The sequence below is a fragment of the Pongo abelii genome, chromosome 16 (assembly GCF_028885655.2).
Source record: "Pongo abelii isolate AG06213 chromosome 16, NHGRI_mPonAbe1-v2.0_pri, whole genome shotgun sequence".
NCBI lineage: Eukaryota > Metazoa > Chordata > Mammalia > Primates > Hominidae > Pongo > Pongo abelii.
In genome coordinates, this window is record NC_072001.2 from 92,353,077 (window position 1) to 92,365,532 (window position 12,456).

Here is a 12,456-nt window from a genome sequence, read left to right on the forward strand (position 1 = left end):
CACCCTGTAAGATCTTTTATGCCCATTTAATCTGCACTGGCACTCCCAGCCCCAGATAACCACTAATCTACTTTCTGTCTCTGTAGATTTACCTTTCCTAGATATTTTGTATAAATGGAATTATATGATATGTGGTCTTTTGTGTATGTCTTCTTTCATTAAGTGTAATGTTTTCAGGGTTCACCTGTGTTGTAGCGTATGTCAATATTTCATTTCTTTTTATTGTTTTGTTTGTTTTAGGAGACATGGTCTCACTCTGTCACCTAGGGTGGAGTGCAATATCATGATCATGGCTCACTGCACCCTCAAACTCCTGGCCTCAAGTGATCCTCCCACTGTAGACTTCTGACTAGCTAGGACCACAGGCACACACCACCATGCCTGGCTAATTTGTAAACAATTATTTTAAGAGATGGAGGTCTTGCTGTGAACTCCTGGCCTCAAGTGATCCTCCTGCCTCAGCCTCTTGAGTAGCTGGGATTACAGGTGTGAGCTACTGTGTCAGGCTCATTTCTTTTTATGGTTGAATAGTATTCCATTGTGTAGATATATATGAGTTTTGTTTAGCAGTCTCCCAGCTGGTGGACATTTGAATTTTTTCTACTGTTTGGGTATTACAAATAATGCTGCCACTAACATTCAAATATAAGTCTTTGTGTGGACATACGTTTTATTTCTTTTGTGCATATACCCAGGAGTAGAACTGCTGGCTTATATGAGAAATTTATGTTTATATTTATAAGAAACTGCCTGTTTTCCAAAACAGTATCATTTTACATTCCCATTATCACTATGTGAGGGTTCCTATTTCTCTGTCTCTTGGCCAACATTTGTTATTGTCTTTTTTATTATATTCATTCTAATGGGTACGAAACAGTACCTCATTGAGGTTTAACTTTGCATTTCCTTAATGACTGATGATAATTGAGCGTCTTTTCATGTGCTCATTAACTGTTCTAATACCTTCTTTGGTGAAATGTCTATTCAAATCTTTTGCCCATTTTTTGAGTGTGTTTGTCTTCTTAATTAAAATTCTTTGTATATTCTACTGACAAGTTCTTTTTTATTTTTTCAATAACTTTGTTATGAATGGTGACAAGTTCTTTATCAGATATATAATTAGCAAATTTTTTTCTCAGTCTGTGACTTGTCTTTTTATTTTCTTAATGGTATCTTTTGAAGTACAAAAGTTTTAAATTTTGGTGAGGTCCAGTTTATCAATTTTTTCTTGTACAAATTATGCTTTTGGTATTGTATCTAAGAAATCTTTACGTAATCCAAGGTCTTGAAATTTTTCTGTATGTTTTCTTCTAAAAATGTTACAATTTTCGCTCTTACATTTGGATTTCTGATCCATTCAAGGACCTATTTTTATTTTTTATTACTATTAAAAATTTTTTTTTATGTCTCTTGAGTCATAAGGACTTTTTTGGGGGGTGCAGTGGTGCAATCTGAGCTCACTGCAACCTTCGCCTCCCACGTTCAAGTGATTCTCCTGCCTCAGTCTCCCAAGTAGCTGGGATTACAGGTGTGTGCCACCACTCCCAGCTAATTTTTGTACTTTATGAGATGGGGTTTCACCATGTTAGCCAGACTGGTCTTGAACTCCTGACCTCAAGTGATCCACCTGCCTCAGTCTCCCAAAATGCTGGCATTACAGGCATGAGCCACCGCACCTGGTCAAGGGACTTACTGTTAAATAGGCTGTTATACTTTTAAGATGTATGTAATGGGACCAGGTGTGGTGGTTCACACCTGTAATCCCAGCACTTTGAGAGACCAAGGTGGGAGAATCACTTGAGGCCAGGAGTTTGAGACTCTCCTGGGCAACATAGTGAGACTTCATCTCTCCAAAAAATTTAAAAATTTAAAATTAAAAAATTAGCCAGGCATGGTATAGTCCCAGCTACTTGGGAGGCTAAGCCAGGAGGATCCCTTGAGCCTGGGAAATCAAGGCTGCAGTGAGCTATGACTGCATCACTGCACTCTAGCCTGGGCAACAGAGAGAGATCCAATCTTTTTTTTTTAAAAAAAAAAAAAAAAAAAGGTAAGTAATGACTTCCTTTTGGTTGCTCTCTTCTAGGTAGGACAGCAAGGAGATTCCAGTAATAATTTAAGTCCCTTCAGCATTGCTCTTCTTCTCTCTGTAACAAGAATACAAAGATTTCAGGACCAGGTATTTTTTTAAAATGCCATTTTGTTTCCTTCTGTAGTTGGTAAAAAAAAAAAAAAAAAAAAAAAAAAAATCACAGAAATCTGTTTTTGTTGTATCCTTTCCTAAACAATTTTACCCCCTTCCTGCCAGCAGCAAAGCTGCTATAAGACATGTATGTCCCCTCTGTTCTCTGGGGGCTGATGGAAGACTTCTACAGGTTTTTGGTTTATTCCTCCGTTTCCTGTTGTGTGGTAAGCTAGTGAGGTGGGAATAAGAGTGGAAGGATACCACACATCCCAAGTTGGAGGAAGGGACAGTTTAGGTGGATATTCACCAGCAGTTTTATTATGTTGTAGCTTTCCAAGAATAGGTTAGTTGCAAGGATGAAATTTACACTTTTTTTCTTATATGTGTTCCAGGTTGTGGGTAATATTTATATTGACTTTTAGCCTGTTTTTCCCCTTTTTGCTTAAGGAAGGCTTGTCTTCAACTCCTTAAAGTTCCCACTGAACGTCATAATTTTTGTAACATCTTCATCTAGTTAAAATAGTTGTCATACGGATATATGTGAATGGCAGCTCATAGGAACAGTTATAGGGTTAAGATTTATAGCATGAGCTATAATATTTGCTTTATTTTCTTATTTCTTTCATTCTGTTAGGTGCTTGATCTTTTATTTATTTATTTTTTCATTTATTTTTATTAACTATACCCAAGGTGCTTGATCTTTTAAAGACTTCGGTTGTAAAGAGCTTTAAGGATCTTCAACTCCTCCAAGGCTCAAAATTTCTTCAGAATCTAGTTCCTCATAGATCTTATGTTTCAACCATGATCTTGGAAGTAGTAAAGAATAGGTAAGTTGGTGAACCATATCTCAAAAGGTTTATAAGGTGTTTAACGTTAGAAAATGCAATGTGGTATCATACTTGCAGCCTATGAGGGGAAACTGATGACTTACAGCTGTTGACGTCACGTCACACATCAAGGTTTAGTTTCTTAAAACTGGTAGAGCATACTTTTTCCCTATGGAAATATCCTTGAATCTCAGGCCCTGGTTTCTTGGCCACCTTGACAGCAAGCATACAAAACGGAATTAGGTGCTTTTGTTTATTCCATGATATTACAATTCTCTATTTTCCTTTTCTTTCTTTCCATTTTTTTTTTGAGACAGAGTCTCACTCTGTCACCCAGGCTGGAGTGTAGTGCCACAATCTTGGCTCACTGCACCCTTGATCTCCTGGGCTCAAGCAATCCTCCCACCTCAACCTCTCGAGTACCTGGTATTACAGGCAAGCTCCACCATGCCCAAGTAATTTTTGCGTTTTTTGTAGAGACAGAGTTTCGCCATATTGCCCAGGCTGATCTTGAACTTCTGAGCTCAAGCGATCCACCTGCCTTGGCCTCCCAAAGTGCTGGGATTACAGGCTTGAGCCACCGGTCCTGGCCCTTTCTTTTCCTTTTTAAAGGAAACAGTCTCACTCACTATGTTGCCCAGGCTGGAGTGCAATGGCTATTCACAGTCTCTATTATAGCACGGTAAAGCCTCAAACTCCTGGCCTCAAGTTATCCTCCCACCTCAGTAGCTGGGACTATAGGCATGTACCCCTGTGCCTGGCTTGGCCTTTCTTCTTTTTTTTTTTCTGAAGACGTAGGAACTTTTCACTATGTTGCCCAGGCTAGACTTGATCTTCTGGGCTCAACTGATCTTCCTGCCTCAGCCTCTCAAGTAGCTGGGACAATAGGTGCATGCCACTGCATCTGGCTCATGGCCTCTTTTTAAAGTGAGTAAAAAACATTAAGAGTTTTATTTACTTTGTTGAAATTTGGAGCTTATGGTTGGAATTGAATTATTGATTAGCCAGTTTAGACAAATTCATTTAAAACCACATGGAAAACATCAGTAACTGTCCTGGTTTTTATTTTAATTTCAGGACATACATTAGCTGTTTTAACAGTCTTTACTATGTCATGCTTTCACTGTGTATTAAATATATTTTAAAGTTTCATAATTTAAGCATAATTTACGGTAGGTCTCTTCTAGGCCTGGAATTCTTGTTTATTAATAGATTGAATTTACATGAGCTTTGCAGTAGGGCAAATTTGAAATTAGAGTTTATTGTTTGAGTGTTTTACCCATTGTTAGGCCTTAAAGCTTTTTAATCTTTGCATCTGATTATTCTTTTTCCTGAGGTTTATAGTTGTGTCTCCAGTATTTTCCCAACCCAATCTCTTCAAGTTGGGCTAAAGAAGGAGGTACTCACTAACCAGGAAATTCCTGGAAAGCTTCCCATCTTCTGGAAATCTCAACCGTCATAGGACTTGAAAGCATCTCCATGTATAATTAGCCTGGAGTGGGTACTTGCCACTAGGTGGGACCAAACCTCAGCCAGGAGAGATTTGGATAGCCTTATTAGATCCTCTAAAATAACTGGCTGTTTACACATGCTTGCCCCAGTCAGCTAATGAACCTTTAAATAATGCATTCTCCATTTTATGTAATTGAATTTTTGGCTCTTCAGAGTATGAATATTGTTAACTCTGTTAAAGTGTTATAATTTATCCATAACTATCTACTTCATTCTGTAGTGCTGCATTATAATTTGTTGCAATTTAACAGGTAGATATAATGGATAAAGGTTATATTCACATTATTTCCACTGTGGGGTATAACATTAAGTGGTATAAAACCACCAATGATTCTACTCTTTTACAAAAGATTATTTATAGTTTTAGCTTATGCTGTTGACACCAGATCACTCATCCATTTATACTATAAATATCTATTGAATGTCTTTTATATGCCACCCTTGTGCTAAGCAATGTGGGTAAAAATATGACTATACTATGACCTCTCTCCTAGAGAATCTCTGTCTATGGAAGGGAGCTAATTTGTAAGCCTCTACATAAGCGTTGTCAGTGCTGTAGGGTAATAGAAGAGGCAGCAATGAACTTCTCATCATGAAATCTTGAATGGGAATCTTTAATTTTTTTAATACTCTCTAGCTTCTGGATTTTCCCAGAATTCTGTGTGTCATTGGAGACCACTTGCCTGCTGTTCCCATTATGGTACATTTAGGAATTCAGAATTTTGTCAGACGATGTGTGTAAAGAAAAGGTTTATATGCGGAGTACGTTGATTATCTAGGTCAAATTTGGGAAATGTATAACAGGGCAATGAGTATAAAGGTAAGAATATCTCACTAAGTTTTTCTTTTTTAACTAAGCTTTGTTTTCTTGTAGTGTTCATAGTTGGGACCATGTTACTCAGGGCCTCGTAGAACTTGGTTTCATTTTGATGGATTCATATGGGCCAAAGAAGGTTCTTGATGGAAAAACTATTGAAACCAGCCCAAGTCTTTCTAGAATGCCAAACCAGCATGCATGTAAGCTCGGAGCTAATATCCTGTTGGAAACTTTTAAGGTGAGACACTATTTTGGCAACCACTCCCTAATTTTGTTTAAATAATCCAAGTAGGGCTTGGCATTTGCCTGGGAGTTTGGTGGACAAGGAAATTTGAGTGTGTCTTAGTTTGATAGAGGATATATGACAGAGATTAGGATAATATTGAAACATTATAGATCCAGTTTGATGGAATACTTACTTTCTTATTCTTTTATGTAAGTTTTTCATTTATTCCACTTAATTCAATTGTTTCTGACCTAGAAGTTTGAATATAAGATAGCTTTTTCATGATTTTTCCTTCTTCCAGCAGTAAACCATTTCTGGTTTTTGTTTTATTTTGTTTTAATGCTGTTCCTTTACACAGAAGAAATTTTTTTAGGTCACTGTAGAGCATCAAGCTTAAAGAATCATGCTTAAGAATTTTTACTGAAAATAAAAAAAGAATCATGCTTGGTCGGGCATGGTGGCTCAAGCCTATAATCCCAACACTTTGGGAGGCTGAGGTGGGCAGATCACTTGAGCTCAGGAGTTTGAGACCAGCCTGGGCAACATGGCGAAACCTCATCTCTACAAAAAATACAAAAATTAGCCAGGCGTGGTGGCGCGCACCTGCAGTCCCAGCTACTTAGGTGACTGAGGTGGATCACTTGAGCCCAGGAAGTCAAGGCTACAGTGAGCTGTGTTTGCACCACTGCACTCCAGCCTGGGTAACAAAGTGAGATCCTATCTCAAAAAAAAAAAAAAAAAAAGAATCATACTTATTGGTTCATTGTTTCTGAAGAAACCAAAATGGGAAATGTACATTTTTTTGACATTATTACCAATTATCACTGACATCTCAATCTTAATTTCCGAAACAGTTTTCAAAAATTTATTTTTTTTGAATAAAAAAATGCTAGATCATATCTGAGGTTAAACAACTTTTCAACTTTTCTAGTAATTCCTCTAAGTCTTCTTGATGTTCAATTGTTTAATGTAGCTACACACCAAGAGTGTCTGCTGAAATGTTTATTTGGGAGGCTGATCTAAATGTAAATCTAGTGTTCTAATCCAGAACTATGAAGTAAATGTCAAAACAGTTCTTGAGAGTTATCAGTGTATTTGATGATATAAATTACCCTGCTTAATAGTGATATTGTTAAAGACATTATCTTAGAGTATGTTTTTGTATTTAAATTATTATTTTTCAAAACTAAAGAGGCTCCATTTGATTTCATGTAGATGTCGGTTTTATCAAGGCATCTTTATAAATTGCTGCTAAGTCACTAACAGTCTGAGGTCTGAACGAATTAGTCTGTACCATAAAGTAATCAAGTTCAAGTAAGAATTTTAACTAAAATTCAAGTGAAAATTCAGAATGGGTCTTTTTAATGGCAACTGCTGTACTTCTAGAAACTGAGAAAAGGGGTTAGGGACGATCTTTTAAGTTTCTAGAAATCTTCATGGGCTTTTACATTTTAATTTTTAGAATAAAAGTTATGTATACTGTCAGGAATATGGATATGGTCAGGTAATGGATACCTAAGTAGAATTGATCCTGTTTGATGCTGAACCTTATATGTAGCAATAGTTTAATGTGATCTGTACTTTTAGGCTAATAAACATGGTATTTATCCTACTAATGAATCATCTAAGCACAGAACAAGGGGAAAGTTGAGTGATTCTGTCTTTCCAGATGATTCACATTATATTCTGATTTTTTGAGTTTTACTCATATCCAAACGGTTCTTCATCCTGCCTGACATGCATTGATATACTTAAAAGCTGAAGGGTCACCCAGGAATATTTTATTTATTCTGTTCTTTTTAGATCCATGAGATGATCAGACAAGAAATTTTGGAGCAGGTCCTCAACAGGGTTGTTACCAGAGCATCTTCTCCCATCAGTCATTTCTTAGGTATTAAACTTTGACAGAAGGAATAAAGTTTTTAGAAATATTTTCATTTAAATGTCATAATCATTTGGTCCTGGGAAAAAAATTTTAATGAGCATTTAAATGCAGTATCTTTGATAGGATGCCAGTAAAGCAAATCCATTTATGTTGTCTGGGATTGTCAGTTGTCAAAAAGGCTGTAGCTGTTAGTAAGGAAAGCAACAATTAACCAATAAGTAAAACTTCCATTTTGCTCAACATTTTCTCTTTTTGTTAATACCTCTCAAATGAGTGCTGTCCTGCTGCTGCCACTCATTGACTTCCTAGTCCTTTTAGCCTTGACATTTGGACTGCACAGTGTTTCTCTCTGGTAACCTCTGAATTTGCTGTTTTGTTGTTGTTGTTGTTGTTTTTTCTTTTTTAGACACAGTTTCACTCTGTTGCCCAGGCTGGAGTGCAGTGGCACAGTCTCAGCTCACTGCAACCTCTGCCTCCTGGGTTCAAGCAGTTCTCGTGTCTCAGCCTCCTCAGTAGCTGGGATTACAGGCGCACACTACCACACCCAGTTAATTTTTGTATTATTAATAAAGGCAGGGTTTCGCCATGCTGGCCAGGCTGGTCTCGAACTCCTGACTTCAGGTGATCCACCCACCTTAGCTTCCCAAAGTGCTGGGATTACAGGCGTGAGCCACGCTTGGCCTGAATTTGCTGTTTCTAATACATAACTCCTAATGTCTAAATTTACTAGCCTTCATCACTAATTTTAAAAATTTCTCTATGTCATTCATCACTGTTTATAACTCCCCTGAAACTTTTTAGGTAAGTTCTCTGATTACAATAAGAGTTTGCTTCTTTTCCTGCCCGTGACCAGTTTTTCTTTTACCTCAAATATAATACAGTTCCCTTCAAACAAATTTTCCTTTTCATTGCTCCTATTTCCATTATTTGAAACATGGTTCCCCAAGTCCTGGAGGCTAGAATTACCTTTTATTTTCTCAAACACACTTAGTACCTAAGTTCTGTCATTTTTCTCCCTCATACTGTTATTTTTTCTATCTTTTTATTCCCTCCTCCTCCCAACCTCACATCCAGTGTCTAATTCCCATTCTTACAACCTTGAATTTAGACTACTGCCACAGCTTTCTAACTGGTTTCCTGGCTTTTTCTTCTCCCTGCAGCAATTTAACCTGCATATTACCACAGATTAGTATTCCTAAAATACCACCTTATGACTACAAAATCATCAGTATGTTCTTTAATAAATTGTCAGCTCTTTTTGTTTGTTTGTTTTTTGAGATGGAGTCTCACTCTGTCACCCAGGCTGGAGTGCAGTGGTGTGATCTCAGCTCACTGCAACCTCTGCCTCCCGGGTTCAAGCAATTCTCCTGCCTCAGCCTTGAGAGTAGCTGGGACTACAGGCACGCGCCACCACACCCAGCTAAGTTTTGTATTTTTAGTAGAGATGGTGTTTCACCATGTTGGCCAGGATGGTCTCAATCTCTTGACCTCGTGATCCACCTGCCTCAGCCTTCCAAAGTGCTGGGATTACAGGCGTGAGCCACTGCGCCCGGCCAAATTGTCAGCTCTTTATCCTGGCACTGAAGGTGCTTGACAAGTTGATCCCAACCTACCTTTCCAATGTTAAAGTCAGTTATTTACTTTCCTGGATTCTTCACCCCAGCATCATTGATTTCCCTACCATCTTCTGAATATGTCTTATACTTACCTTTCTCATACCTTTACTCATACTTTTCCCTTTATATATGCAGGCCTTTCTGGTTCTTTGTGCATTTAAATGTTCCCCATCTTTTAGAACCTAGTTTAAGTTCCTTCTCCTCATTGCTTTCCTAATATATACCAACTCATAATGATCTCTTCTTCCTTTGAACTCCTATTTAAACTGTCCCTTTACCATTTGGTAGGCAATAAACTATGTTTGGAATTAATAGATATTTGATATTACTCTGTGATTTACCTCTTTAATGCTTTAAAAAAATTTTCTTACTTCCAACTAAATTATTAAAATTTTTGAAAAAAGACTATGTTTTATACCTTTATGTTCCTAATAGGACCATATTATGCTTGCACGTAGTAAAAATTCAGAAATATTTATTGATTTATTTTAGCTTAGAAGTAAGAAGATGTGTGCTACTACTTATGTCTAGGCAGTGTAATCGGTTTCTTCCTTTCTTTTAGGCAGTTTAATTTTTATAGAAATTGAAACTATCATAGAAAAAAGCTAAAATTATCCTGGTTACATTGGAGAAAAAGTATATATAGAATCAGTAGAAATTTGTATTGTAGTATACTTGACTTATTTGAGAAAGCAAACAAAAGACTTTACATTTCTTCTCCGTATTTTTCTATTTCAGATATCTTTAGTTATTTGAGACTACTGATTATAGATTCTGTTTTTCAGACCTGCTTTCAAATATCGTCATGTATGCACCCTTAGTTCTTCAAAGTTGTTCTTCTAAAGTCACAGAAGCTTTTGACTATTTGTCCTTTCTGCCCCTTCAGACTGTACAAAGGCTGCTTAAGGCAGTGCAGGTAAGTCTTCAGATTCCCAAGTAACTTGCCAAAACTGAGGTTTAACTGTCTAGTGGAAGTCTGATGCATTTCTGTATAAATATGTATGTCTAAGAAATTCTGTTCCACTTTAGTCTGAAACATAAAATTTGCATTAAAAGGGCAAGAGCATTGAGCAAGACTGTTTTCTAAGTTTATTTACTATCCATAGCACTATTCTCTCAACTCATTTTCAAGTTAATGAAATAATTAAAACTCTCTTAGAACATTATTGAGTACAATAGATTTACAAAGGCATTCGCAACCAGTTTCATTTTAGTGTTTCAAAGTATACTATTGTCCTTGTTAACTGTAATAAACATTAAAACGTATATAAAACAGAAGTAAGCTTCCTTATGGAAGCCATATGGTAACAGTATTGGGTAGAAATGACCTAAGGCTAATAAGCAAATTTGTTCTGTTTTTACCCACTGATTCTTTTTCAGCCCCTTCTCAAAGTCAGCATGTCAATGAGAGACTCCTTGATACTTGTCCTTCGGAAAGCTATGTTTGCCAAGTATGTAGCATCTTTTTATATCATAGCAAGACGTTGTCTTCTAATTTTGGAGCTAAAGTTATCTCTGCCATCTCCTAGTACCACCTGTTCACAGTGATCATGAGAATTCCTAGCCCCGCAGAGCAATTTCATCAAATAAGGCATTTTGCTAAGTGCTTTCTGTGCTTTTTTCATTCAGTCTTCAGAGCAACCCTATGAAGTAAGAATTATTGCAATTCTCATTTTACAGATAAGAAAACTTAGGCTTAGAGAAGATGAGTGACTTTCCAAAGGTAAAACAGTAGTTGGTGGTAGAGCAAGGATGCAAAGTCAGGTCTAACATCAGAGCTTGTGATGTCAAGTACTTTGCTCTACTACATTAGAATAATCTTCAGGGTAATGTTCTAGTGTCATATACTCTGAAACCTGAGCTGGCAGCAGTTCCAAAGGGGAAAGCACCTTAGTCAAGAAGAATATACTTAAGAATCTCATTTTAGTGAACATCTGAATTATGATCTAGAGGCTAGTAGATCAAAGTAATTGTTGAGGGGAATGAGTTCTATTTGTAGCTTAGCCAATCCCTCCTAACATCTCTTCCTTTATTTCTTAGTATATAAGCTAGAGATGATCTTGACATCTCCTAAAAATATGACAGTAATATGTGAAAAGCATTTGGTACTTTGAGGATAAGATGCCCAATTAATATCACATTGGCCATATTATAATATATTCATGGGTGTCCAGAGGAACAACTAAGCCATATGCTATTATCTTTGTTCTAGAATTAACAGTTTTTGTTACTCCTCACCCGAAGGCATAGCGAATAGACTGAGATATTATGTTGTAACATCTTTAACATGAATTAATCATTGCGCCTCAGAAGACAAGTGTGACATTTTCTGGATGGACAGTTTACATGGCATCAAATATTACATTATCCTATGATGAAAGAGAGCATATGAAGGGAAGCACTCCTTCAAATATGGCAAAATCAGCAATTTCTTACATTTGAGTAACCAGCCAATTTTAGCTTCTCAGCACTCTTATTCTTATTCCTCACATAGACTTGAGAGCAGGATAGAAGGAAGTAGAGTATCATGAGTTAAGTATTGAAAAAAGTCAGTTCAATTTCTATACTATAAATTGCTTTGAACAGCTGATACCTTATTTTGAGTATATAAATTCACTTTGTTTTGCTCTACGCTTCATTGTTTATACATATGCCTTCTCTGTATGCAACTAGCTGGATTTTTCTGACCCAGAAGCATATTCCTGTGAAATAGTACTGTTTGTTAACTTCTCTATTTCTGAGCTAGCCAGCTTGATGCCCGAAAATCTGCAGTTGCTGGGTTTTTGCTGCTCCTGAAGAACTTTAAAGTTTTAGGCAGCCTGTCATCCTCTCAGTGCAGTCAGTCTCTTAGTGTCAGTCAGGTAAGGATTATTTATGTTAACTTGTAGTGTGTGCGTATCATTCATGTGCATCGATGAAATGCACGCTGTTTTCTTTTATTCCTGTTACGGTTGTAAGAATGATCCTAGAACTAAAGAGTCTGATGATGATGATGGTGCTGCTGCTGCTGCTGCTGATGATATTGGCTAACACTTATTAATGGCAGATTTACTGTATGCTAAACTATGCTATCCAGTATGGTAGCCACTGTCCTCAGTGTGGCTATTGAATGGAACATTTGATTGAAATGTGGCTAGTCAACATTGTGTTGTGCTATACATGCAAAATTCATACCAGATTTTGAAATAAAAGAATGTAAAAATCTAATAATTTTTAATATTGATTACATCTTCAGAGAGAATTTTGTATGTGTTGGGTTACAGAAAACATTAAAATTGACTTTATCTCTCTTTACTTTTTTAATGTGGCTACTAGAAAATATAAAATTATATACATGGCTTGCATTTGTGGTTCATATTATATTTCTTTCTTTTTTTTTTTTTTTTTTTTT

At 36.7% G+C, this 12,456-nt stretch overlaps 1 protein-coding gene across 6 annotated transcripts in view; it reads left to right on the forward strand.

Annotated features, from left to right (window-relative positions):
- FANCI (FA complementation group I) overlaps window positions 1–12,456 on the forward strand; it is a 71,097-nt gene that overhangs the window by 27,541 nt on the left and 31,100 nt on the right. For all 6 annotated transcript variants that reach the window (XM_002825800.5, XM_024232409.3, XM_024232407.2 and 3 more), the window contains 7 exons: window positions 2,084–2,176; window positions 2,873–3,009; window positions 5,396–5,576; window positions 7,368–7,455; window positions 9,851–9,981; window positions 10,446–10,516; window positions 11,812–11,926. In XM_002825800.5, the coding sequence (XP_002825846.3) occupies window positions 2,084–2,176; window positions 2,873–3,009; window positions 5,396–5,576; window positions 7,368–7,455; window positions 9,851–9,981; window positions 10,446–10,516; window positions 11,812–11,926 (816 nt within the window). The remainder of the gene's footprint in view (window positions 1–2,083; window positions 2,177–2,872; window positions 3,010–5,395; window positions 5,577–7,367; window positions 7,456–9,850; window positions 9,982–10,445; window positions 10,517–11,811; window positions 11,927–12,456) is intronic.